A 26,426-nucleotide genomic window follows, 5' to 3' on the forward strand; every position below is an offset into this window, starting at 1 on the left:
GGCCTCTGATGGCTCCTTCTGAGCCACTTTGCACTGCTGTGCCTTCTTGGACATGTGGTGCCTGCACAGTGGGCCTTGTTGACAGGCGGCTGCTTGGCATCCAGATGGGAGCAGGGGGTAGGCTCAAAGAGAGCTGGGTGCAGAGGCCGCAGGGGTTTCCTGAGCAAGGTTGGAGGTCTGCTATAAACCCCTGTAGACAAATTATCAAGTCCATGCATATCATACCGAGGCTAACACTCAACATTCCAGAGGCGGGTGGCCTTGTTTGGGTAGTTGATGGCCAGGCTGATAGCAGCAATGTTTTGCAGAGCCTGTGGAGGGAAGGAGCAGTTACAAATATCAAGAGCCACTGACTTCCTCATCCTCCAGTCTGAGTCCCTCAGCTGCAGGGTGATAAGGGGAGCAGAGGTAGTCCCCTCACTCAGGCTCACAGGAAAACCCTGGGGTAGGTAATAAGCAACCACGGGCCATGGTAGCAGTCTAGTTGCTGAGGCAGGGGTCTGGGAAAGCCATGTGAAGGTACAGAAGGGAAGCATGGAGTTCACACGAGGGGAGAGGTAACCATGGGGAGCTCATAAACAGTGCGGGGGCAGGGTGGAAGCAGTTGTCCCTGAAGGACATGGCTAGAAGGCAGAACCAGTGAAGACACTATCCAGCTGTGGGGTGGATCCCAGGGGAGGGGACTAGATATGCATGAGGCAAGCACAAGGACCAGCGGAACCCACAGGAGAAAAAGCTGGAGCCAAAGCAGCCACACATCAAAATCTCTTATAGCATATCAAGAAAGCAAGGGCCACAGTAGCCAGTGCAGACCACTGCTAAGAGCTCTCAGCAGCCCCACCTGCTCTTTTCCCTGCTTTGGCAGGAGAGCCCCAGCTCTGAGCAAAACACTTGTGACCTTCCACAGAGAGCCTTATTTGAAGGACTGGGTCCTGGGAAGAGTCCAGGCAGATGCCTACCTGAGTAAAGTGGTGGAGCCCCCCATCTGTCTAGTCTACCAGCACAACACTTCCTTTAAAGGAGGAGCACAGGGCAGAGGATACAAGAGTCCAGCTGTCTTTTGTTGAGTCAGACATTAAAGAAGTCTGCAAAAATGGAACTAGGGCTGCCCTCCTCAAAATTATTTTATCTTGAAGAGATTTTCCCCAAAACACATTAACATGAAATGTGTTTACTACTGTCTTTAAAATTGAATTGATGCATAAATGTTTAGACATTGTTCTAATTTAGACACTTAAGTCTAATCTAACATTGCACACTGATGTATGCAGGGTACACAATGAACAGCTTTCTTGGGTCCCCTATCATTTAGAAGCACAGCTGTCAGAAGAGGAGTTTTCCTACAAGGGAAGCGAAATACATCCAAAAAAATCCAAAAATATCTGAAATCTAAATCTATGGAAACTTCCAAGTTCAGCCAACGAAAGTGAAGGCACTGGCTGTTTTGGTTTTAGAGACACGAATTCTTGCTAGTGTCTTCTGACCCCACAGTTTACTAGGAGTGACAGTGATAAATGGGGCTCCCTGCTCTTTCTGAGAGCAGAAGGAAGTAAGCTCCATGTAAACTCTGACAGGGTCTGGACTTGCCATGCAACTCTCACTCACTCTCACATTCCCCATCCCCAGTTCTGTCAAGTGAGGTGGTCTTATCTGTGTCACGGGAGCAGGGGGAGGTACCTGTGCTGCACATCGGAGAAGGTGGTCCTCGGTGGTTAAGGCCAGCAGGTACTCCTGCAGCAAGCCAAGCTCCTGTAAAGACAGCATGGGCCCCTTGAACGATGGAAGGCAGGAGGGCTGAACAGAGGACACCCATAGGCAGACAGGAGCCTCCAGGGGTTGAGTAAGCTCACTACCAGGCACCTGTGACACCACACACTCTACAGCCATAAAGAAGCCTAGCTGGAAGGAATAGGGACCTGGTTCCAGAGCTATCCCTGATGCCACAGGTGACCAGACAGTGCACTGTTGTCATGTCTTCCTGAGGAAGACAGGCAAAGGACTTGTGAAAGGCCCTTTCATGTGGCGATTCAATGAGTCTATTGTGCCTAGGAGAAGAAAGAAGAGGAGGAAGAGGAACAAATCTGTTTGATTTTCCAGAGGTCCCCGTTGTCAAGAGCCAGTCTAAGACTGTCCCCCTTTGGCTATAGGCCAGACAAAACAAGCAATCTAAGTTGACCTGAGGTTCTCTCGTCCCAGGGCTGAGAATATGGGCATGTGTTCTGGGGATGCTGGACTCTAGGCCCAGGATATGCCTCTCTGTGTAGCCTGGACAACCTGGGCTTGCAGGCTTGGGTGTAACACTAGTCTTGCCATGAGCAGGAACTGGAAAAAGCATACAGAGGTACAATCCTTTCTGCCAGTCTTCAGGGGAAGAGGTGGACACATCCTTACCTGTGCACGGTTCTCGGTGACAAAGAAGAGCTCAGTGAGAGCTCGGTGTAGGGGCAGGAGAATGCCAGGCTGTGTCACATCCTCAAACAGGCCATACTCCATGTGAGTAAAGAGCTGCCACAGGGGCTTCAACAGCCCAAGGTCACAGAGGTCACTGGGGCGGGGGAGAAGCACAAGGTCATTTTACTGAGAAGTGGACCACCCACGAGAGAGGCTGCAGGTCAGGCTCTTCTTTTCCCACCACACAGTAACATAGCCACTTCACTTCTCTCTGACGTGGTCACAGTCACCAACAGCAGGGAAGGAGCAGGGCAGCGCCCAAACCCCAAAATGACTAAAGAATCCAGAGGACTGGAAAGGCACTCACAAGGGTCACTGCGTTTTCCTTTCAGCTGTTTTTACATTTATTTATCATTTATTTATGTATTTGCTTATTGAAGGGGGGAGGTGTGTGCCCTAGCATGCACATGTGAGCAGAGGACAACCTGTGGGAGTTGGCTCTTCCTTCCCTCCCTGTGGGTTCTGTGGGTCAAGCTTGGGTCCTCAGGCTCAGTGGAAGTATCTTAACCCACTGAGCTAACTTGTTGACTCTTATTGTGTGTTCCTAAAAACAGTCCCTACAAAGACCTTCTAGCGACAGAAAACCTCCAGGCAAATGTATGCTATTTTGTTTCACTAGGTACTCTAGGCTATCCTTGAAGTTTTCACAATCCTTCTACCTCAGCCTCTCCAATACCGGGATTACAGGTCTGAGCCACCATGCAGCCTTAAGCTAAATATTAAGTGGAAAAAGCAAGGTCTAACACATCATATATAACATAAAATGTACAAATGAAGAAAAAGAGCTACTGAATGGACAAGGAAGACAAACATTATTTTGATATTCAATCGTCAAATAGAAAATATTCTTGCACCAGGTGGTGGCATTGCCATTAACCTTTACTCCCAGCCACTCAGGAGGCAGAAGCAGGTGGATCTCTGTGTGTTTGAGGCCAGCCTGGTCTACAAAATTTATTCCAGGAGAGTCAGAACTACCTAGAGAAACCCTGTCTTTAAAAAAAAAAAAAAGACAGAAGATACACTTGAATCTTTCTTTCAAAGATACAATTATAAAAAAGAAAATATACTTGCAAGCCTGCTGGACCTGAAATCTGGCCTCTAGGGGAAAGCATAACCCTTCTTAGACCTGTGTGCTGAGAACCTGAGTGTTTGAACCTGCAGTGGATGGGGCTGTGATCCCAGGTCAAAACCTCAGAATATAAAACTTAGGAAATCAACAGTACTCTGGCTCACTACAGGATACACGGGTGTATACATAGACACATGTAGTGATTTTGCCTTTCTCTTTTATAATCTGAAAAAAATCTTCCCCTCTGAGTGCTCTTAGAGTTCATCATTTCCCCCAAAGGAACACGTGCTCATAAAGTAAAGAGATGGGCAGATTCAGTGGACTTACAGACACGTTCTATTGCTAGCTTTTAGGACAGCATGGGAAAGTGGGTTGGAGCCACCTGCAGGGCTGCCCTCCTCTGAGATTGGCCCTCTATTACACTCAGGCCTGGAAGTCTTTAACTTTCCAAGGATCCCATGTGACAAGGCATTTGGGGAGTAGGTTGTGTGTCCTCCATCCTTGTCACCCCCAGGTCTTCCTCCAGTTGATAATAGAGGAAAACGGGGTGTCATGTTGGCATGGAAGGGCCAGAGGGAGGTACATGAGAGTTCTCCCAGGCTCAGGAGCTCAGGAGAGTCCTTTCTGGAAAGAAGACCGGCAGGAGCCAGCAAACTGTGGAGAGACATTGCACCACAGCCAGAAAGGCCTGTCAGCCTGAAGACCTTCGCAATGTCCCATTGCTTATAGAGTATATCAAACAGGTGCTCTGCTGGGAGCTCATTTGGAGCTAAATGACACACAATGTCTGCATATGGGGACACGGTACTAATAGCAAGTACCCAGCCCTTTCTCACCATCCCTGCTGTCAGCTTAGGAACTGGCAGTGAACCATCATTTTCTCTTCCTGACTTGAAGATTCCTTTAATTTTAAAGAACAATCTTCACATTCCTTTTTCCTTTGACTATCATCACCTCACACTGACTGGTAACAGTGTGTGTGTTTTATCCACATACCTAAGAAATGCAGGGAAGAGCAACTCCTATTGCTCAGGGGTGTGGGTGGGATGCATGGTTACTGTGTATACGGCTCAGAAACCATGAGCCTTTTCTTCTGAGATGAGGACTGTGCAGCTATGGCCACATTCCTACCCCTATTCAACACTGTAGCAGAAGTCCTGTCAGAGTATAAGGCCAAACCCTGCTCCTGTGAGGGAGCATTGAGAGTGAGAACTAAAACTCACCATCACAGAGGCCACGACTGAGAGCAGCCTAATCCACACCCTCCCTGGCCTTGGACATTATCCTTCTGGGTACTGGGATTATAGGCTCAGACCATTGTAACCAGCAAAAATTTTAAATAATAATTATAATAGCATAAAACATTAAATACATAGGAATACACCAAATGAATTCTGTATGAATCATCTACAGAAATGTATAAATGATTTCAAGGACCTACACAATAGAAGAAAAAAATATGGCTGTGGATTAGAGGATCAACATTCTATGGAATTTGGTTACCCTCAAACTGATATCCAGAGCTATTAGGAGGTATATGTGGCTCAGTGGTAAAGTTACTGCCTACCATGTGGAAGGGCATAGGTTCAAGTCCCAGCATGACAAAAATATTTTCACTGGCCCTGACGGAGGTTGGGGAGTATGAACAACAGGGCACAGATATGCATATGAGGGTGATGGGGAATAGAGAAAATGGTTTTTCCTTTTTCAATTTGAGACAAGGACTTAGTACTAGCACTGGCTGGCCTGGAACTCATTAAATAGACCAGGATGGTCTCCAACTCACAGAGACACAACCGCTCTGCCTCCCTGATGGGATTAAAGGCATATGGTATCACACCAGCCTGAAATAGTTTTTTATGGCTTTGTGTATATGTGTTTGTGTATGGTCTGTGTATGTATTCATGTGCATGTGAGTTCAGAGGCTGTGTGAATATGGAGGTGGGGGTCAGAGGTCAGTATCAGGGGTCTTTCTCAGTCATTCTATACTTTATATTAAAATGTTTTATTAGATACATTCATTTCATTTCATGTGATTATTTTGCCTGAGTGTTGTGCACTCATGTGCATGCTTGGTGTCCTTGGAGGTCTGAAGGTGGCATTGGATCCCGGGAACTGGAACTGGAGTTATGGGTAACGAATTACCATGCAGGAGCTGGAACCCAAACCTAAGTCCTCTGCAAGAGCAACAAGTGCTCTCGACTGCTGAGCCGTCTCTCTAGTCCCGTGAACCTTTCTTTTTGAGATGAGTTTAGACCTCATTGGGTCATCTAGGCTGGTTGGCCCATGAGTTAGAGATCTACTTGTTACTACCCTCCTTCCCCAAGTGCTGAAGACCTGAACTTGGGTCTTTATGCTTGTGTAGACATTTTATAGACTGAACTATCTCTCTATCCATCCCCCAACCCTTTTGAGACAGGGTTTCTGTATCATGGGCTGCCTTTAATCTCAATATGTAGTTGAGGAGGACCCTGACATGTAGAAATTAACATGCCAATATAAAAATGGATAGGGGTTGGGGATTTAGCTCAGTGGTAAAGCGCTTGCCTAGCAAGCCCAAGGCCCTGGGTTCGGTCCCCAGCTCCAAAAAAAAAGAAAAGGAAAAAAAATGGATAGGTAATCTTTGGGTAAAAAGATTATAAATCGTTAGAAAATAAGTAGGCAATTAGGGTTAAAATGCTCAGCACAACCAGTGCTGCGCCCAGGCTGATGTATGAGTTTGAGACTAGTCTAATTTATATAGTGAGGTTCCAGGATAGAGCTATATAGGGAGACCCTGACTACAAACAAACATAGGCTGGGATTACTGGGGTACACCTGAAACACACACTCACAACATAGGCTGGGATTACTGGGGTACACCTGAAACCCCAGTGCTCAGGAAGCTGTAGTTGGAGGACTCAGAGCTCTAGGCCAGCCTGGGCTCCATATTGAGCCCTCATCTTAAAACCAAACACCCAAGACAATCTTGAAGTGGAGGACTTCCATCATTAAATGATTAGATATGTAAATCAATCGTAGTGCAGTCTTTAAGACAGCATTGGGACAAGAAAACGCCCAAAGTTATGAAGACGTGGGACCAGAGGTTATAGTACTTAAGTAAAAGGTGGATTCAGAACGAGCAGAGCCAGAGCAAAACACTAAACCTCAAACTCGTATACCAACTTCATCCCAGGTGGGTGACAGATGTCTATGAAAGGAGAAGCAGGTAAGCTTGTAGAAAGAAACAGCAGAAACCTTTATGACCTTTGAATGGAGCAAAAATTACTTAAACAGGACATAAAACCCACTAACTTAAAGGGAATGACATTAAAATTATATTTAAAGATACCATTAACAAAGGAATTAGGAAACAGAGTAAGAGGGGATGTCTCCAGGGACTGAGCTGACAGCCTACCTGTGGCTGCAGCATCGCACAATTCTCAGCAGTAAGTGGATGGCTTTCAGTCGTTGATGACCAGTCTGGCGGCAGGCCACACCCACCAACCATTCCCAGATCTTGCCCAGTGGGAGGTGAGGTACAACCCTTTCTTCAGATAACATCTGCTTCAAGATCTCAAATCCTGGCACCACCCCAAACACAAACATTTTAAAAACAATTATTACATTAAAAGTTTTACATTTTGTAAACCATTCACATTTTAATAGATAGGGTGAAATCTTGTGAACATTTAAATTCTGGCTGAAACTAAATTTCTTTTTGTAAAATAACATAACATTCTCAGTTCCTCATTTTTGCAAAAGGCCCTGGCAAAAATCCCCAAGGGTCTTTTAGATCATGACAGAAAGCTCTTTTATCTGACCATTCAAGCGTACAAGTAGCCATCCATGACCTTCCTTGTAAAGAAAGCCAGGTATGCGGGTTGTGCGACACATGTGGAAGGTCTAAGAGACAAGACTTGCTCTGATTTTCACAGAAGTCAGTAACATAGTGACACCTCTGGCCAGACTGTGACTGGTGAGCAGAGCATGCCAACAGAAAGGAAGAAGCACGCACCTGTCTGGAACCGCCCCAGGTGTCCAGCTGTCACAGTGAATCGGTAGCCCCACTCGGTGTTGCTCATGTCTGAGGTAAATCGATAATACAGAGTATCTCCTGTGTCACAAACCAGACACAGGTCAGGATATGGGAGCAACAAGGATAGCAACTGGAGTGTTTTTCATTAAACACATAAAGCTCATTTTAAAATTTGCCAACAAGTCCTCTTCTAAATATGCTTTTTTAAAAAAAATTATTCATTTATTATATATAAGTACACTGTTGCTATCTTCAGACACACCAGAAGAGGGCATCAGATCTCATTACAGATGGTTGTGAGCCACCATGTGGTTGCTGGGATTTGAACTCAGGATCCCTGGAACAGCAGTCAGTGCTCTTAAGCACTGAGCCATCTCTCCAGCCTAATGTTATGCTTTTAAAAAGTTTGTTTTCCCTTTACTTATTTTGGGGGGAGAAGTATCTGTGAGGTAGATAAGTGTGGGCCAAGGTATGTGTGTAGTTGGTTCTCTCTTCCCACCATGTGGGTTCTGGGGCTTGAGCTCAGGTTGACAGCAAAATGCCCTTACCACTGAGCCATCTCACTGGCTTTCACTATTCTGTTTAAATGCTTCCTATGAAGTCGCATAGGGGAGATGGCTCAGGGGACAAAAGTGCTTGTTGCCAAGCCTGACAACCTGAGTTCGATCCCTGGGATACATGTGAAGAAGACTGACTCCAACAAGTTGTCCTCTGATCTCGACAGGTACATTGTGACGCATATTCAACCCCTCAGATAAATAAATAAATGTACACAAAAGTTTAAAGGAAAAGACCATATAGCAATTTTTTTTAATTACCTGGAAGCTCAAAATCTTTCCACTTCTGTTGTGACCCGCTGAAGTTGTGTCGGTCCTGCTGAAAGTCACTACTGCTAGACATGGCTAGTTCATCACAGCCTTCCTCTGTGTTGCACTGAGGGTCAAATTTGATTGAGAGGTAGATTGCGCCAGGAATGTGAACTTTATCCTAGGGAGGGAAGCAGAGAATATTTCTGTCCCTGTCACTAGCTGCCACTATGGCTATCACTGTAACCAGGACACGGAGCATGAGCAAGCCACAGTCCCTTCCTCCAGCTCAGTTTCAGTTCAGCAGAAGTGTTGAACAAAGGCTCTGAAGGTGGGGCACAGTGGGCAGACAGGATAGGGTAGTCACAGGAGCTTCTCAGGGAGGGACACATGAGCACCAGATGGCTCAGCAGGGGCCACAGGAAAGGTGGGGAGCCCCACTGGAGAGGTCTGCATGTTCTGAGGGTGGCAGGGAGGGTGGCTCAGGTGGGTTTAGAGGCTGTGCCATGGCGAGGTGTGTACTAGGAGATGTCCAGACTGACTGATCTCATCCTGAAGAAGAATCACAGCTGCTGAGGAGCCAGGCCGGGAGTGAGTGGAGAGAATGGGGAGGGAGTAGCAACAGGAGCCTCACAGGCCAGTCTGGGGCAGTCGGGAAGACAGGTTGATCCTTTCTGAAGGACAACTCAGTTGACAACAGTCAACTTCTGAGCCAGTTTCTGTGTCCCTGTCCCAGGGCCATAGGCTATTCCCTCTTAGAAGCTCAGGCCTTGCCAGTCCCAACTTGTCTAAAGGACTAAACGAAGGTGCGTGGCATCAGGTCAGTGAGAGCACCTCAGGTGGCCATGCCTTCTTAGCCAAACTCTCATGGCTCTCTATTTAGACACAAATTCAGGATGGAAAAGATGAAGCCTTGAGGACTAAGGAATTAAAAAGGAGCTTGTGTCTCCAGAGTGTCCTGGTCATCAATCACAGTTAAAGAGGTTGACTCTAGACTCCCATACAAACGTGCTGCTGGAACCTGAGGAGGATTCACCTGGGAGAGCTTACTATGGGAAAAGCAGACTCTTCCCCAAGGCCAGAAACTCACTTTTTTCTATAGATACACCTCAGTCTGGAGAAGGGGAAACCTGACTACCTAGGACCATGGCTTTAGACAGGAGACAAGGAAATATGTTCTTAGTCAGGGTTGGTGAGAAGAGGGAGATACAGTTTCTGAAGCACAGTTGTACCTCAAAGCTGGTGTTGTTGTTATATGGGTGTTTAGATTCCCTCACTTGCACCTCCATTCCTGGCTCCTCCATGAACTGACAGGCAGCCAGGGCCATGGTCCCCAGCATGCTTTCTCGGCAGCCCTGGAGTACTTTCTGTAGGATCTGAGAAGACAGAAGGTGGGTAAGGGCAGAGTCAGCTAGTGTCATCAGGAGGAAGGGAGAGCTTACTTCAGTCTGGGATCCACTCACTCAAAGGCAGTGGCAACATCCAACCTGCCCCTGAATGCAGCTCCAGCTCTCGGCAGCCCTGTTCTGAATCAGAACAATCACCTCGAGGAGGCCTTCAGAAGAGAACTAGTCACCATGTTCTGGGCCCTAAAGCACTTACCACCAAGCAGGTAGAAGGAGCTGTAAGTACACATTACAGTACACAGGGTAAAATGGCCAAAATGAAGAGCTCCGGGGACCAATGGGCAGAGAAGCACATGTCTAAGACAGGGACCTACAGAGGCAGAGGCTGCCTGCCACTGCCCTTCATGGAGGGCAGGTGAGGCTAGAGTACACTGCCGGTACCTGCAGGCTTGTGATGCCAGCAAACAATCTAGGGTGTGCAGAAACCAATGCTCCTAGGTAGGCAAAACAAGGGGCAGAGAACACAAAGTCCCCCATGCTCAGTACACTACATTGGAGTGAGGATTAACATGATCCATGATTTCTGTACCTAAAACTGAGGACTAAACCTGCATCAGAAGGAACAAGTGCACAGGGATGCGAAGGTGTGGACCAGGATGTTTTGTGATACTGGGCTCTCTGCAGTAGGAAGTGAAAAATGGCCTCTGACCCAGCATTAGTTAGACATTCATTGATATGTATGCATGCACTTGAAGATATATATATGTACATCAAATTCATGTAGGTGTCTGTGGAGGCAGAAGGTAATGGATCCCCCAGAATTGGAGTTGTAGGAGATTGGGAACTGCCCAGCATGAATGCTAGGACTAAACCTATGTCTTCTGCAGGAGTAGCAAGTGCTTGTAACTGCTCAGCTATCTTTCTGGCCTCACAGAATTATTTTAAAAGAAAACAGGGAAGACCTGATATAGAACCAAAACAGATGGGGTGGAGACATGGCTCACTGGGTAAGATCACTGGCTGCTCTGACAGAGGACTCGAATTCAGTTTGCAGCATGCACATGAATGCTCACAACCATTAAAGTACAGTTTTAGGGGATATGATGCCCTCTTTTGGCCTCTGAGGGCATAAAACACCCATGAAGTACATGCAGGCAGAATAATGCACACATAAAATAAATTAGAAAAGAAAAATCAAAATACAAGATGGCCTCCAACTTAAAACTCCAAATTGGAGAACCAGGCTTCACAGAATCGCATGAACTCTTATGAAATCTCCATCACCCAGAAGCCAGAGTCTTGGATAAACCTTTATCTATGCAAGGTAATGGGGCGACCCAGGTGTAAGGGCAGATCACTTGGCTTTCATAGACAGTCTAGAAATGACAATTTAAAACAGAAGGGAAAACTCTCATTGGAAGCCTTGTTGTATTATGGGGACAGGCTACCTGGGCATCCTAATCACCTTGTCTCCTGACTATGCATTATGCAAAATTCCAGAGACCTAAGAAAACACAGACTAGCTAGGAGAGCTGTTAGCCCTACAGATTTAAGACAATCAAGGCAGAAGGCCAAGGCAGGTTTCCAGGGACTACAGCTGCAAATGCTCTCTGCGCTCACTCAGGTCTGCTGTGAGCTCAATTCCAGAAAACCCACAGGCCAGAGGAGAGCAGCCCTTACATCTGCCGCATTCATACCTGTCACAGGCTGTACCATTCAAGCACCCCAGGGCCAGGGAGATGGAAAGGGGCAGAGAGGAGCCTGGGCTGAACAGAGCTTAGCTACCTTCTCCCACTGGTGCTTCTCTTCCAGCTGCATGAACATATCCAAAATGTAGGTCATATGTGCAGGGCCACTGAGCTCCAGGATGTCCTCACTCACTGGCACGTGCCCTGGCCACTCAGCCAGCAGGGAGGCGAGCACATGGCGAGCATATAGGACTGCTGTGGCCTCGTTCACACGGAAGAGGTAGTCCCGGACAGCCCTCTTGCTCTTGCAGTTCAGCTCCTTGTGCAGGAGAGCAGCACTCTTGCTCCGGCGCTGCTTGGCGTAGCTCTGCTGCAGCTCGCTCTCTGTGCTGGAAATCAGTTTCTGGGTCACAGGGTTCGATTCAGAAGTGGCTTGGTCAGAGCGTGCAGGCCGGGACTGCAAAAACAAGACCGTTGTACAGAGGTCCCATGTTCTCACTACAGGGGGGCAGAAGAGTACACTTTGATCCCAAGACAGGTGACATACCAAACATGGCAAAATGATCATGTCTGTGTCCACAGCTTTGGCACTCTGCTCCTCCAGCCTCAGACTCCTACTGGGCTGCCACCTCTGCGCCAAGGAGCGAATCCTCTCATCTGTGGTGAGCTCATCCCCATCAAACCTGAAGGGGAGCCCAGTGATAGGCACAGAAAGTGGAGGAGACAAGAGCTTAAAATGCACTGCACTTGTTAGAAAGGTGCCCAGGGCTATCCTCTCACTGTTACCCCCGTAATTACATCACTACTTGTTGTACTTTGCATGCATCCATTCCTGCATACACATAGACGTCCAAGCACATCCTCATGGCAGAGATGTAAACTGTCCCCGTGGAGCCACTCTCCTCTTTACCTTTATTTTTCAAAAGTTACCTTTTGTGTGTTTTTACGCCTGTGCATCCCATGCAGGCCTGGCCCAAAGCACACCTCGAAAGAAGGTACTAGATCCCCCAGAACGAGTGTTAAAGGTGGTTGCACACTGCCACGTGGATGCTGAGAATCAAACCCAGGTCCTTCATGAGCCAACATGTGTTCTTAACTGAGACGAGTTCTCTGGCCTATTCACCTTTCTTTATGTGGGGATTTGTGTATGGGAAGCTAACAGAGTCTCTACCTGAATCTGGAGCTCCCTGAGTTAGTTAGACTGGCTAACTAGCAAGCTTCAGGAATCCATTTCTCTATCCCCACATCCCCGTTACTAGAGTTATAGACGAGTCCTGCCAGGCCTAGCTTTACATGGGTACAGATCCTAATGCTTGCACGACACACACTTTATCAAGCGGGCTGTCTTCCCAGTTTTCCCTTTCTGTCTGCCTCTGGATAGTTATGTGAGAGAAGCACACATTCTATGTGCTTCAGTTTGAGGTCCTTCCGTGGTTACAGTTACGGTAACTTAGGCTGTACCCTGACTGCTGTCCTCTCATGGTCTCTGCTCCATCTCACACAGGATTTAGGTAATTCACAGGGTAAAATAGGAATGTGAAGGAAACTCATTGACATTTATTACACATTAGAATAAGAGGCTAAAGGCTAGGGAAGTAGCTTAGCATGTACAAGGCTCTGGGTCTGAGACCTAACACTGCAAAAAGGGAGGGAGGGCAGGGTAGAAGGAAAAGATGTGCGTGTGGGAAGAGAGATATCCAAGCCAGGCCTTGGAGAGAGAAGAGGAGACTGGGTAGTAGATATGTAAAGTTCTATACAAATTCAGGAGATGGATTCTGGAGCCCTCTCCAAACTTCCTGGCCAAGAGAAGGTTATACTGCTGATTATATAATCATTCCTGCGGAAAAGTCACAAAAATAATTTATACTGATGCAAACACTGGAGCCAAAATCACTCTCGAGCCCCAGCACCTGCTCTGCTCTATGACATCGGCTCACTGGATGGCATGAGATATATCCCGAAGTCTGTATCTGTAAGAGCGCATACACGACATTCTCAAAGGAAACTGTCAAACTCTTATTAGAGATATTCCAGGCAAAGTGGCATGGCTGCCTTTCCTGGGGCATCAGGAGGAACTCTGTCCAGGTCAGTCCCTTGGCTGCCTAGCCTATCAGGACCTCTCTCCAGATCCCCTGGCAGCACGTGAGGGTTCCCCATTCTCACTTGGAACACTTAGGTGCATCTCAGTGGTCTTTACCTCTTCTGAACCTCCAGGAAGAAAGAATCGGTCTTTTTCATCTGCAGTTCATATATGGCCCGGAGAATGTGCAGAGGGGCATTGAGGGCATCATGAGCCATCTGGAGGCACGAAAGAAGGCAAAAGACAGATATGCACATGTTCTTTAAGACATAACCAATATGCACTCCAAAGTGACTAAACACCTTTTCAGGTTACCCAGGTTATAGGTGAAGAACAACACGGAGGTACTTTTTAAAAGCATTTCAAGTTTTGAGTACTGTGATATGAACTATAAAATGTGCAGTACTATTTAAAGCCACTTTGGGAGCTAGAGAAATCGCTCAGTAGTTAAAAATACTTATTGCTCTTGCAGAGGACCTGGGTTCAATTGCCAGCACCCACAAAGTGGCTCTGAACAACCTGTAACTCCAGTTTCAGGGGATTTGCTGGCTTTTTTGACCTGCTACAGGCTCCTGCCTGCATGTGGAACATATAAACTCACAGACATATACCATGTACATAAAATAAATTAACCTGAAAGCCACTACAATGATATGGCTCTACTACTGTTCTAGATCTTTTCTGTATACAATAGACTAAATAGGAAATGAGTTTTCAGGACATCAAATTGAGTAGTTAAAAAGTTTTAAAACTTCATTTATGTGAAGAGATGTTTTACCTGCATGTTTGACATGTACCAATGCATGTACCAATGTACAGCCTAGTACCCATAGAGGCCAGAAGACATGTGAGGTCCTCTGGAACTGGAGTTAACAGACAGTTGTAAGTTCCCATTTGGGTGCTGGGAATCCAACCTGGTTCTTCTGGAAAACCAGCAAGTACTTAACCACTGAGCTACCTCTGCATTCCTTAGTTATATTGAGGATGAAGCATAGCCTGAGCCAAAGAGAACCCACTCCTTCGATGCCTGTGCTCTACACACATGAAGGCCAGTGAACATACCAAGAAGCATATTCTGGTGGGTTCATCCAAGCTTTCAAGAGGGTCTAGCTTCTTCTGTTCCGCTTCTCCAGGGCTACTAACTGGCCGGTCCAGTTCTTCTTCTTGGTCCCCTCGTTCATCCAGCTCCAGGTCTCCATGTTCAGTCAGAGTGTTGATCTCCTTTTTTGATGAATACAGCATGATGGACAGAATCTACACAGTCGAGCAAAGTGGGGAGACGAGTGTTGAGTGAGTGGGAAGATGACAGAGGTCTTTGATTACTTAAGGATATATGAGGTTTATTAGAGTACACAGGGCATGAGTATGTGATTAGTAAAGAACATGAAGGCATGTTCAATTGAACATATAACAGGAAATGCTAACAGAAACTATGAAAGCTCTTATGTATATTAACTTTTCTTGATAGCCCAAGTGGTTATTATTCTTTTCCAACTTGTTTTAGAGAAATGTAACTATTAAGCTATTTAAAATGTTTCTATCAGGGAAATGGCTCAGCAGTTCAGAGCATTGAATGCTTTTCCAGAGTCCTGAGTTCAATTCCCAGCAACCACATGGGGGCTCACAACCATCTGTAATGGAGTTTGATGCTCTCTTCTGGTGTATCTGAAGCCAGAGACATTGTATTTAAATAATTCTTTAAAAAATGTTTATATGCTTTGACCTACTAACCTACCTTTTAGAAATGACAAAATACATAAAAAATGCTATTCAAAATACTGCCAATGAAGCAATAATAGTGGCAAAAACCTTGTAAAACACATTTTAGTCTTATACATAGCCATTAAAAAGAGCAGTCATAATAGCTACAGATACAGCTCAGCAGTTACAAAGAGCACTGGATGCTTTTCCAGAGGACTTGAGTTCAATTCCCAAAACCCACATGGCAGCTCACAACCATCTGTAACTGAACTCCAGGGCAACTTATGTTCTCTTCCGGCATCTATGGGGCACCAGCCATGCAAGTGTTGCTGACATGTTTGTAGGCAAAACACCCATACGTATAAAATAAAAATAAAATTTAAAAAGGATTTTCTAAGATCCCAGTTACTCATTAATGTGTTTTAGCACATTTCCCTTAGATGTAAGCAAACTCAGAGCTGATTCTTCAAATGCAGGCATCTGTGGAAGTGAGGGTGGGGGATACATTGTACCCTGGTAGCACAGCTTCTCTTGTACTTGACCTTGAAAGCCTCTGGGAACTACAAGAATTCCACTAAGAAACATCTAAGGCCTCAGAGGAGTAACAATCAAGTGAAATTATAGATTGAAATCCTACAAAGATAAACATGAGTGTGGTTGTATTTACAAACTGATTTTAGCCAAAGGAACCTTGGAGGGAACTAGTAATTCAAAAGCACATTTTATTATTATGATATAATGGCCAATTATGTGTTTCCACAAAATATTTCTCCAAGGTTCTTTGAACAAACACCCAATTCATTTTCCTGGCAGGGGAGGACAGGTGTCAGGATCCCTGATTCAGAAAGACAGAATCAAGGCTGGGTTTCAAAGCTGCACAGAACAGAGTACACAGGGTGGAACTGGTTGGGACAAGCGAGCTCTGCTTCAGGTCTACAGAGAGCCCTCCTCCTTACCTCTAGGTCCCGGAGGAGCCAGGTCTTGCTGAAGCCAGTCCCTTTGCTGCACTTCTTCACCAGCAGCTTTAGCAGATCAGTGTGGAGGAAGGTGGCATGGGTCTCTTCAAAACCGTGAGTCTGCCAAACCAAGAGAGTGATTGAAGTGAAGGTTAAGGTTGGACAGGGTGCCAGCATTTCCCAGAGCCCAGTCTCACCTAGTGGCCCAACTGACCTTCCAACAGAAATGCCAGTCAGTAAGAAAGCACTCCGAATGTTAACCATGAGCCATTGTTCCTTATTTACTTGGTGTTCTTTCATTGAGCACTCTTGAAATCTATTTACTGTCACTTTCCCTCTCTTTACTTCCCCCAAACTCTTGAGGCTAAACTCTGAGCCCTAATCATGGCTGACAGGGTCCTATAAAGCTCCTGTCTGCTTCTTTGGCTTCATCCCCTAGGCTGCACTATCTTAGACCTGGAGGTCCTTCTGCTCTGGGACTATCAATGACTGGTTCACTTCAAGGTCTGAAACCTGCTATCCTTTCTGTCCATATTACCCAAAGGTAACTTTGTATCTGCCACCTCTATTTCCCCCTTTGGAAAGGCTTTCTGATGCAGAGCTGTCTTCCTTGCAGGTAGGTCCTCCCCTGAGCCTCACGAGAGCTCACCACTGAACACCCAGTTCCACTTGTTTCTTGGTGCTCAACGAATATCAACAGACTGAGTAAATGAACACTCATGGCCGTGCACACTTTCACCTTAGCATTTGGGAGTTAGAGGCGGGCAGAACTCTGAGTCTGAGGCTAGCCCGTTCACAGTGTAAGTTATAACCTAGACAAACTACGTAATCACTCCCTGTTTTTTAAAAACAAAACAAAAACCCCAAACAAAACAAAACTGAATGAGGATTTAAAACGTCCGTACTTTCTCCTTGTTTACTGGAATAGAAACAGTGAAACAGTATGGTAATACTGACAACTACAGCTCAGGGTGCCCAGGGCTGCAGAGCCAAGCAGACAAGTCTCTGGTGTGCCTGAGTCCCCACAATGACTTCCCTACCAGAGCTACCACTGACCACTTCAGTGTCAAGGGGCAAAAACACTTCAGCTGGGATCCTTTTAAGGACAGCTCTGTGAGGAAGATGACCCTGCAAGCAAGCAAATGCAAATGCATCTCTTGGAAAGAGCCTTCCTACCCTCCAGTCCACTAAGGATCTAAAAGGTATCATGGGTCATGGCTTCCATCCACCTCAAATAGCATCTAACTCTAATCTAGCTATTTCCTCCCAGCCCAATGGCCACACCTATCCCTTGAAGGTCCATGGGATGCCAGCACCCTTTATTCTTCCCTGCATTCCTATAATGACCCACAGGAACTCCCGTTAGTTGGGAAGTGACAAACCTTTCAGTCCAGTTTTCTTCTCCCCTGACAGGATTATATCTCCATGAAGCCAACTGTGGTTAAGTCCATGAATCAATATTGGAAAAACTGAAACTCAAACCACTGGGAAAGTTCTATTTCCTCCTTAAAGCAATCCTTGTACAAGCATTTCTCAAAACAACCCATTGTTAGCTATTCATCCAAGTCAGATGACATTTCCTCCTTGTTAATCCCCTGCCGATAGGTTGGTTTGTGCAAATGGAAGAGGCTCACCTTTAGTGTTTTATATAAACCTTTGAGAGCCAGGGACAAGACCCAGGTTGCTTCTACTGCCTCAGGACAATGGCTGTCCATGCTGGTTTGCAGAAGGTGACTGGCAATAAAGGCAAAGTGCTGGGAGTACTGGCTCAGCTGGGCCTGAGAGGTGCCACACTCTTGTCCTCCTCCCTTCTGGACCAGCTGGTAGTCCTTCACTGAAGCATCATGTCACAAGGGAAAAGAAAGGCATAAAGGACACTGTTAGTGCCCTTGCAGCTGGATTTCTCCACAGGCCTCACTACAGCAAGGACTGCAGAAACGAGCCTCGCAGCTTAGGTCCCCACTATATTTATGCCCAGTTTGCAGATGAACACAAAGTGGTACACGGACACTTGCCCATGAAGAAACCAAGGACAAGTAACAGTGCAAAATTCTTATTACTATGGACAAGCAAGTTATTGCTGCAAGTGTTGTGATGACTGCTCTTGGTTGTCGACTACATCTAGGACTAACTAAAACCCAAGTGGCTAGGTCCACCTGTGAGGGATTTTTGTTTTCTCAATTAAATCATTTGAGGTGGGAAGATCCACCTTTAATCTGGGCCACACCTTCTGCTGGCAGCCTACAGAAAGGACATGGAAGAGAGAAGCTGTCTTTGCCTGCTTGCATTCACTCTCACAGGCAAGTCAATTCCTCCAATGGCATTAGAGCTTGCTTCTTTGGAATTCTGGCATATACTGAAGATCAGACGAGACATCCAGCCTCATGGACTGAACAGCTATTAGGTGCTTGGGCCTTCTGGTGATAGAGAGCCATAGTTGGGCTAGCTGGACCACGGCCTGTAAGTCATTCACATAAATCTCATAAATCCCATACATACTGTTCCCCTAAAGAACCCTGACTAATGCAGATTTTGGTACCAGAAGTAGTTCTAGAGCAACAGAAATATAAGGATGAAAAATTTTAAGTATCTAGAATAGGCTTTCCCAATTTGCCAACACCTATAGTTACCAAAGCCTTTCTAGGGAGCTTATATTTTACACACTTAAGGAGACAAATTCATTCGATTATCCTGATTCGTCAGTTAGGATTTGGTGTCTTGGTATATAACACTTTGGACAATCTGGGAAACAAGGGGCCAATGCCGCTGGCTGGTTGCCCCTAGCACCTCTGACCAAGGAGAATAACGAGCTCTACGATAAGATTAGCTGACTCCTAGCATCGAGAATATGGGAAGAGCAGTGAACTCAGTGATGAAACTGGCTGGGCCAAGATGGACATGAACAGTCTACAGGTTTCTAAGTGTGCCCTAGAAGAGACTCTTCTCTCCAGTAGCCACAGAACATAAGTTGTAGGAAATCAAACTGAAGCCCTCATTATAAGACTGGCTAAATTGCAACAAAAATTCAAGTCCTAGCCAGATAGGGTGTTGGCAGTTCAAGTCAGGCATTAACTGGTAAGGAATAGAATCCTGTAGCAGGGGTAGGGAAACCCACTGAGGTTGAGAACTTCGAACCCTCAGAAGGCTTTGTCTCTCCTGAGAAAGTGGTCTCTCTACCTTCAGCAGATGTACTTCTACCCCTGAAATACTGCCCTTTCCGCCTTTCACTGAGGAAATTAATCCTTCATTATCTGCTAAACTAGAAGTGATCTCTGTAAAAGATGCCAGGCCAGGCAAACTGGGTCCCTCAGGTCCCACCAATAGTTGCCTCTAGACCAGATTTAAGGCAAAGCAGGCTCCTAGAGGGGAGGTAGACAGTGCAGTCAGTGAGGAGGTGTGCTACGCCACTAAGACTGCAAAGAGTTTCCTAATTCACTTGAGCAGAAGTCTGGGGAATGTGTGTGGGAATGGATTGTAGGATAATGGAAAGTATATAAAACTGGACCAGGCTGGGTTTATTGATATGGGCCCTCTGAGTGGAGATTCAAGGTTTAATATGGATGCCTGGACAAAAAAAAAGTGTCTAAAGTTTGTATTAATGGTCGGCTGAAACACTTGTCAAACGATGACCTACTAAGAAGGAGTTGAGATGCCTGCTATCCCTTGGCTTGGTGTTAATGAGAGAATTTTAAGGCTCAGGGAAATTGCAATGCTAGAGTAGTACATATAAAACCTAACCTCCCACAATGGAAAGTCCCAGAAGACATGCCCTTCACTAATCCTGTAAGATGTAAAATGGTAAGAGGGGCAACAGAACATTTAAGAGTTTTGTTGTTGTTCTCCTTGTGCCAGACCTTAGTGTTGGAGACTCTGTTGTTTAGTTGGATGAATTAGATGCAATGGGTCTAACTGGGTCTCCAACTAGCAAGAGCCAGGTGGCAGCACTGATTGCTAAAGGCAAGGTAATGGGCAGCACAGGCGAAGTGATTTTGATGGTGTCATAACTCATGGATCTCTAGTACTGGCTAGTCAATCATGGTGTTTCTAGGCATGAAATAGATTAAAAAAAGGACTATTACATTTTTGTTTGATCAAAGAGGAAAAATATCGCAAATAAATTAAATAAGGGCTACACTGGATTGTGGCAAAAAGAGATTGTGGAATCTCAGCCCATAAATCAATTTCCAGACAAGCCAGTTTGTAGACCCAGAACCCCTTGAATGAAGAACCTTGGTAAAATATCTAATAAGAGTTTTAGCCTTTCTCCAGTCCTTCCCAGAGAAACCTATGCCAGGGAAAAGGAAACAATCCAACTTTCCAGGGCCCATTGAACACTGGTTCCAAATTGATGCTGATTCTGGGAGATCCCATGAAACACTGTGGCCCTTAAAGTAGATGCTTATGGAGGTCAAGAAATTAATGGAGTTCTGGCTGAAGTCTGGCTCACAGTGTATCCAGTGGGTCACCAAACTCATCCTGTGGTCATTTCCCCAGTCCCAGAATGTATAATTGGGAAAGTTATACTTAGAAGCTGACAGAATCCTCACATTGGTTCCCTGACTTTAGTGTGAGGGCTACTGTCGTTGAAAAGGCTACATGGCAGCCTTTAGAGTTGCCACTGCCAGAGAAGACAGTGAACCAGAAACAGTCTTATATCCCTGGAGGAATTTCAGAAATCAGTGCCACCATCAAGGACTTGAAGGATGCAAGGGATGTGGTTCCCACCACACCTCCCTTTAACTCTCCTATCTGGCCAGTGCAGAAGGCAGATGGATCGTGGAGAGTGAGAGTTGACTATCTAAAGCTCAGTCAGGTAGTGACGTCAATTACAGCTGCTCTACCAGCGGTGGTATCTTTACTTCAGCTGATTAACACATCTTCTGGTACACTGTATATCTAGCAAATGTCTTTTTCCTGGTACTTGTCCATAAAAAACATCAGAAGCAACTTGCCTTCAGTTGGCAATGCCAGCAGTATACCTTTATAGTTTTGCCTGTATCAACTCTCCTGCCCTGTGTCATGATTTAGTTTGAAAGGACCTTGATCATCTGTCTCTCCCACAAAATATCACATTGGTTCACTATACTGATGACATTATGTTGGTTGGACCAAGCGAGCAGGAGGTAGCAACCATTTAACTTATTATAACACACATACATATCAGAGGATGTCAAATAAATCTAATTAAAACTCAAGGGCTTTCTACTTCAGTGAAATTCTTAGGAATCCAGATGTGTGGACTATGCAGAGATAGTCTTTCTATGGTGAAGGACTGCACCTGGCCCCTCCCACCACCAAGAATGAAGCACAATGTTTAGTGGGCCTATTTGGATTCTGGAGACAGCACATTCCTCACTTGGCTGTTATTCAGGCCCATTTACCAAGTGACTCAGAAAGCTGCTAGCTTTGAGTGGGTCCTGGAACAGGAGGAGAAGGTCTTCAATAGGTTCAGCTGCTGTGTAGGGTGCTGTACCACTTGGACTACATAAACCAGCATCCCTGAGGTGTCAGGCACTTGAGATGTCAGTGGCAGATAGGGATGCTGTTTGAAGCTTTGGCAGGCTCCCTGTAGGTGAATCACATTAGAGACTCTGGGATTTTGGAGCAATGCCATAATCTGAAGACAATTATTCTCCCTTTGACAGACAGCTCTTAGCCTAGTATTGGGCCTTAGTGGAAACTGAACATCTATCTGACAATGGGCCATCAAATTACCTTGTGACCTGAGCCACCATCACAAGCTTGGTATTATCTGACCCACAAAGCCATAACAGAGACATGCATAACTGCAATCCATTGTCAAATGAAGTGGTATATACAAGATTGGGTCTCAGTAGGTTTCGAAGACACAAGCAAGTTACATGAAGGAGTTGCTTAAATGCCTATGGTGTCTACTATTACAATGCTCCCAAGCATTCATTCATCTTGGTCTCCAGCATGCACTAACTAGGTGTGGTGGTGCATGCCTGTAATCCCAGCACTTGAGAGGCAGAAGGATGACATGTCTAAAGTCAAAGTCATCCTCAGTTATACAGTTAATTCAAGGCAGCCTGTGCTATGTGAGATCTACACATGCACACACACACACACACACACACGCACGATCAGCATAACAACAACAAATCCCCAAATACCTCAGCTTACAATTTCTTCATCCAGAAAAATTATGTTTCATAAAGATTTTAATTTAAATTATGTGTACACATGTGAGCCAGTGTGATGGTTTGCACATGTAAGTACAGTGCCAGTGGAGACATCTTCTGGAGCTGGAATTACAGGTGGTTATGAGCTACTAGATATGGGCGCTGTAATCAAACTTGGATCCTCTGCATGAGCAATATGTGCTCTTAGCTGCTGCACCATCTCTCCAGCCACAGTAAAACAATCTTCCAAAGAAAAAGCCAAGGCTGGGAGTGGGAGTGCGCACCTGTAGCTGCAGCGCTCGGGAGAGAAAGACCGACAGAGCTACACTGTCTCAAAAACATCAACAAGGTAAGAACAAACATTCTCCAGACAGATTCTTGTAGCAGAAGACATGGACTGCAAGTAGTGCTAAGGGAAGTGTTTCAAACCAGAGAAAATTATTCTAAATGGAAATTTGAATCTACAAAAAGGAATGAAGAACAGCAGAAATAGTAAATGTGTAATTGAATAAAATAGACATTGTTTTAACTTTAAAATATCTCTGAAAATAACTCATATTTAAAAGTTGACATTATGTGCGATGAGATTTCCATCATGTAGAATAAAGAGAATGACTACAATAGTATGATCCGTGAGGCAGAAACGGGGCGCAAATGCAGTATTTTGACACAATTGCAAAGTGAACTAACATCTGAAGACAGCCATTCCTAGGGGAGCAGAGCAAACATCAGGGTGGCTCCGAAGTGCTGCCTCTGCTGGCACCACAGCACAGGTTACAGTTGGCGCCAACCGCAGATGTGAGGTGAGTCTTTAGCACATAAGAGAAATCAATCCAAAGAAGGCCAGAGAGGAAAAAGAACTAAGAACAAATGAGAAAAATGGAAAATACACAAGGAGGCAACAGACTTCAACTCAGTCAACCACAGACTGCCTGGATAAGCACCAGAAAGCTGGGCCGTCACATTGGGAAGTCAGGCTGTCACACTGGGAAGTCAGGGTTGTCACACTGGGAAGTCAGGCTGTCACACTGGGAAGTCAGGGCTGTCACACTGGGAAGTCAGGCTCTCACACTGGAAAGTCAGGGCTGTCACACTGGGAAGTCAGGCTCTTACACTGGGAAGTCAGGGCTGTCACACTGGGAAGTCAGGCTGTCACACTGGGAAGTCAGGCTGTCACACTGGAAGTCAGGCTGTCACACTGGGGAAGCAGGGTTGTCACACTGGGAAGTCAGGGGCTGTCACACTGGGAAGTCAGGCTGTCACTGGGAAGTCAGGGCTGTCACACTGGGAAGTCAGGGCTGTCACACTGGGAAGTCAGGCTGTCACACTGGGAAGTCAGGGCTGTCACACTGGGAAGTCAGGGCTGTCACACTGGGAAGTCAGGCTGTCACACTGGGAAGTCAGGCTGTCACACTGGGAAGTCAGGCTGTCACACTGGGAAGTCAGGCCTGCACACCGGGAAAGTCAGGGTTGTCACACTGGGAAGTCAGGGTTGTCACACTGAGAATTCAGGGCTGTCACACTGGGAAGTGAGGGCTGTCACACTGGGAAGTGAGGGCTGTCACACTGGGAAGTCAGGGTTGTCACACTGGGAAGTCAGGGCTGTCACACTGGGAAGTCAGGCTGTCACACTGGAAGTCAGGGCTGTCACACTGGGAAGTCAGGCTGTCACACGGGGAAGTCAGGGCTGTCACACTGGGAATTCAGGGTTGTCACAATGAGAATTCAGGCTGTCACACTGGGAAGTCAGGCTGTCACACTGGGAAGTCAGGCTGTCACACTGGGAAGTCAGGGCTGTCACACTGGGAAGTGAGGGCTGTCACACTGGGAAGTCAGGCTGTCACACTGGGAAGTCAGGGTTGTCACACTGGGAAGTCAGGGCTGTCACACTGGGAAGTCAGGGCTGTCACACTGGGAAGTCAGGGCTGTCACACTGGGAAGTCAGGCTGTCACACTGGGAAGTCAGGGCTGTCACACTGGGAATTCAGGGTTGTCACAATGGGAAGTCAGGCTGTCACACTGGGAAGTCAGGCTGTCACACTGGGAAGTCAGGCTGTCACACTGGGAAGTCAGGGCTGTCACACTGGGAAGTCAGGGCTGTCACACTGGGAAGTCAGGCTGGGAAGTGAGGGCTGTCACACTGGGAAGTCAGGCTGTCACACTGGGAAGTCAGGCTGTCACACTGGGAAGTCAGGGCTGTCACACTGGGAAGTCAGGCTGTCACACTGGGAAGTCAGGGTTGTCACACTGGGTTTACACAGAAGACCCCAACTGTATAGTATCTACAAGAAATCAATTTATATGTATATTATGCTTATTAATTATTTTACTTTTTATTCCGAGACAGGCTCATTATGCAACCCAGACTAGTCTCAAACTTACTATTAGGCAGATCTTGAATGTGTGATCTTCCTGCCTCAGTGCTGAGATTACAGACATGTGCCACCACACTCTGCATAAGAAATGCACTTTAATTGTAAAGATATGAGCTGGTGAGAGAACTCAGTGGATAAAGGCATTTGCCACCAACTGATAACCTGAGTTCCAGCTCTAGAGCCTCAGTTGGAACAATGAGAGAACTGACTCCCACAAGTTGTCCTCTGACCTCCATATGTATACGTAAGCACATAAGCACACACAAATGAATAACTGTACTTTTAAAAAATTTAAAAATCACATGCAGCAGCAAGAACTCAGGCATTTCCACTGGCTTTAGAGCATGCAAGGATTAAACCATTACTTCCATTCTTAGAAGACACAATTATGCTTAGGACCTGTTTTCCTTTTCCTGGTTTTGACGTCGACAATCACAGCTCTGTTCTTCTCTGTGAAGTGCTTCAAGATGATCACATTATGGGGTTCATTGGCATTATCCATATAAACACAGCGGGTTCCCACGCAGAGGACCTGGAGCATCGATGCAGGGAGAGGCACTTAGTTAGGCACAAGCCCAGTTCCTTTTGCTTGCTCTTCAACAAGCACACAGGGTAAGGGCTTCTCATCCCTAAGTCTATAGGATCTGGTCCAGACCTGGCATAAAATTAGTTTAGGTGCCTGCTATAGCTTTACAGCTCCTCATTCCAATCAGCTGAGGCATACAAAATGAGTAAGGTCAATACGAGTGCCAGAATGAAAGAAAACAGTCTCTTGAGTTCTTTGTAACTGAGTGTTCTACAGTTACCTACTATTCAGATGTAGTAAAATAAATTAAATGTCAAACTGTTGACAGTGCAAGTCTAACAATTGCACAATTCTGAAAATACACCAAGACTATAAAAGCAAATCATGTAACTAAAAAAAAATCTAAAGCCAATTTCAGACATGTGTGTGTCTGTGTGTGCGTATGCTATAGAGACTTGGGCAAACAGGCCTTCAGATGCTATACCTGGGGGAAGCCGACAAGCACCAGCAGGGTGAAGATGTTGGTGTGTTTCAGTTGGAATGGCAGCTGCTTGATGCAGTGGTCTGTGAAGGTGGCAATGACATCTCTCCACAATGGGGCATTGTTGAGTGACCGCAGGATCTCTGCCATGGAGCAGGCCCAGTCCAAGCCCACTCGGCTGGAAGGCAAGAGCGCCAATGTTAGGTGGCAGTGTGCAAGGCTACATCCTCACACACATCACAGCTTACTATCCCAGGCAGAGTCAGACTCATGCAAAGAGCCATCCATTACTTAGCTTTAAAAACTACCAGAATGATGCTTTTCACATGAAAATAAGTCAAAAAGCAACAGCCAAATCAAAATCTTTACATATAAACTTAGTCCACAAACTCAATTTACAACTATGTTCTCAAATATGTCTCTAAAACAGTGATTCTCAACTTGTGGGATGGGCAACACCAAAGCCTAAAACCACCAGAAAATATAGATATTTACTTTGTTTCATAACAGCAAAATTACAGTTATGAAGAAGCAACAAAAATAATCCTATGGTTAGGGTTACCACACCATGAGGAACTGTATTAAAGGGTCACAGCATTAGGAAGGTTGAGAACCACTGCTCTAGAATGTCATCCTCACATGTATATACACAGACACATTCACATTCTCAGCTTAGAGATGTATATGGTACACATCAGGGTCATCTTTCCTTCTTCACTTAATTTCAAGTTTCATATTATGATTATGTTAATTTTTATAATGAAAATGCTTTTCAACCCCAATGCC

At 45.8% G+C, this 26,426-nt stretch overlaps 1 protein-coding gene across 2 annotated transcripts in view; it reads right to left on the reverse strand.

The window, feature by feature from the left end:
• Positions 1–18: 18 nt before the first annotated feature.
• Zzef1 (zinc finger ZZ-type and EF-hand domain containing 1) overlaps positions 19–26,426 on the reverse strand; it is a 135,488-nt gene continuing 109,080 nt past the window's right edge. For both annotated transcript variants that reach the window (XM_032912264.1, XM_032912265.1), the window contains exons 41-55: positions 25,644–25,818; positions 25,033–25,165; positions 17,750–17,949; positions 16,116–16,235; positions 14,521–14,712; positions 13,576–13,676; positions 11,926–12,061; positions 11,476–11,835; positions 9,577–9,720; positions 8,357–8,525; positions 7,518–7,616; positions 6,918–7,083; positions 2,392–2,545; positions 1,678–1,749; positions 19–311 (exon numbers count right to left, since the gene is read on the reverse strand). In XM_032912264.1, coding sequence (XP_032768155.1) covers positions 231–311; positions 1,678–1,749; positions 2,392–2,545; positions 6,918–7,083; positions 7,518–7,616; positions 8,357–8,525; positions 9,577–9,720; positions 11,476–11,835; positions 11,926–12,061; positions 13,576–13,676; positions 14,521–14,712; positions 16,116–16,235; positions 17,750–17,949; positions 25,033–25,165; positions 25,644–25,818 — 2,302 coding nt within the window. In that variant the 3' untranslated portion in view covers positions 19–230. The remainder of the gene's footprint in view (positions 312–1,677; positions 1,750–2,391; positions 2,546–6,917; positions 7,084–7,517; positions 7,617–8,356; positions 8,526–9,576; positions 9,721–11,475; positions 11,836–11,925; positions 12,062–13,575; positions 13,677–14,520; positions 14,713–16,115; positions 16,236–17,749; positions 17,950–25,032; positions 25,166–25,643; positions 25,819–26,426) is intronic.

Source organism: Rattus rattus, chromosome 9 (assembly GCF_011064425.1).
Source record: "Rattus rattus isolate New Zealand chromosome 9, Rrattus_CSIRO_v1, whole genome shotgun sequence".
NCBI lineage: Eukaryota > Metazoa > Chordata > Mammalia > Rodentia > Muridae > Rattus > Rattus rattus.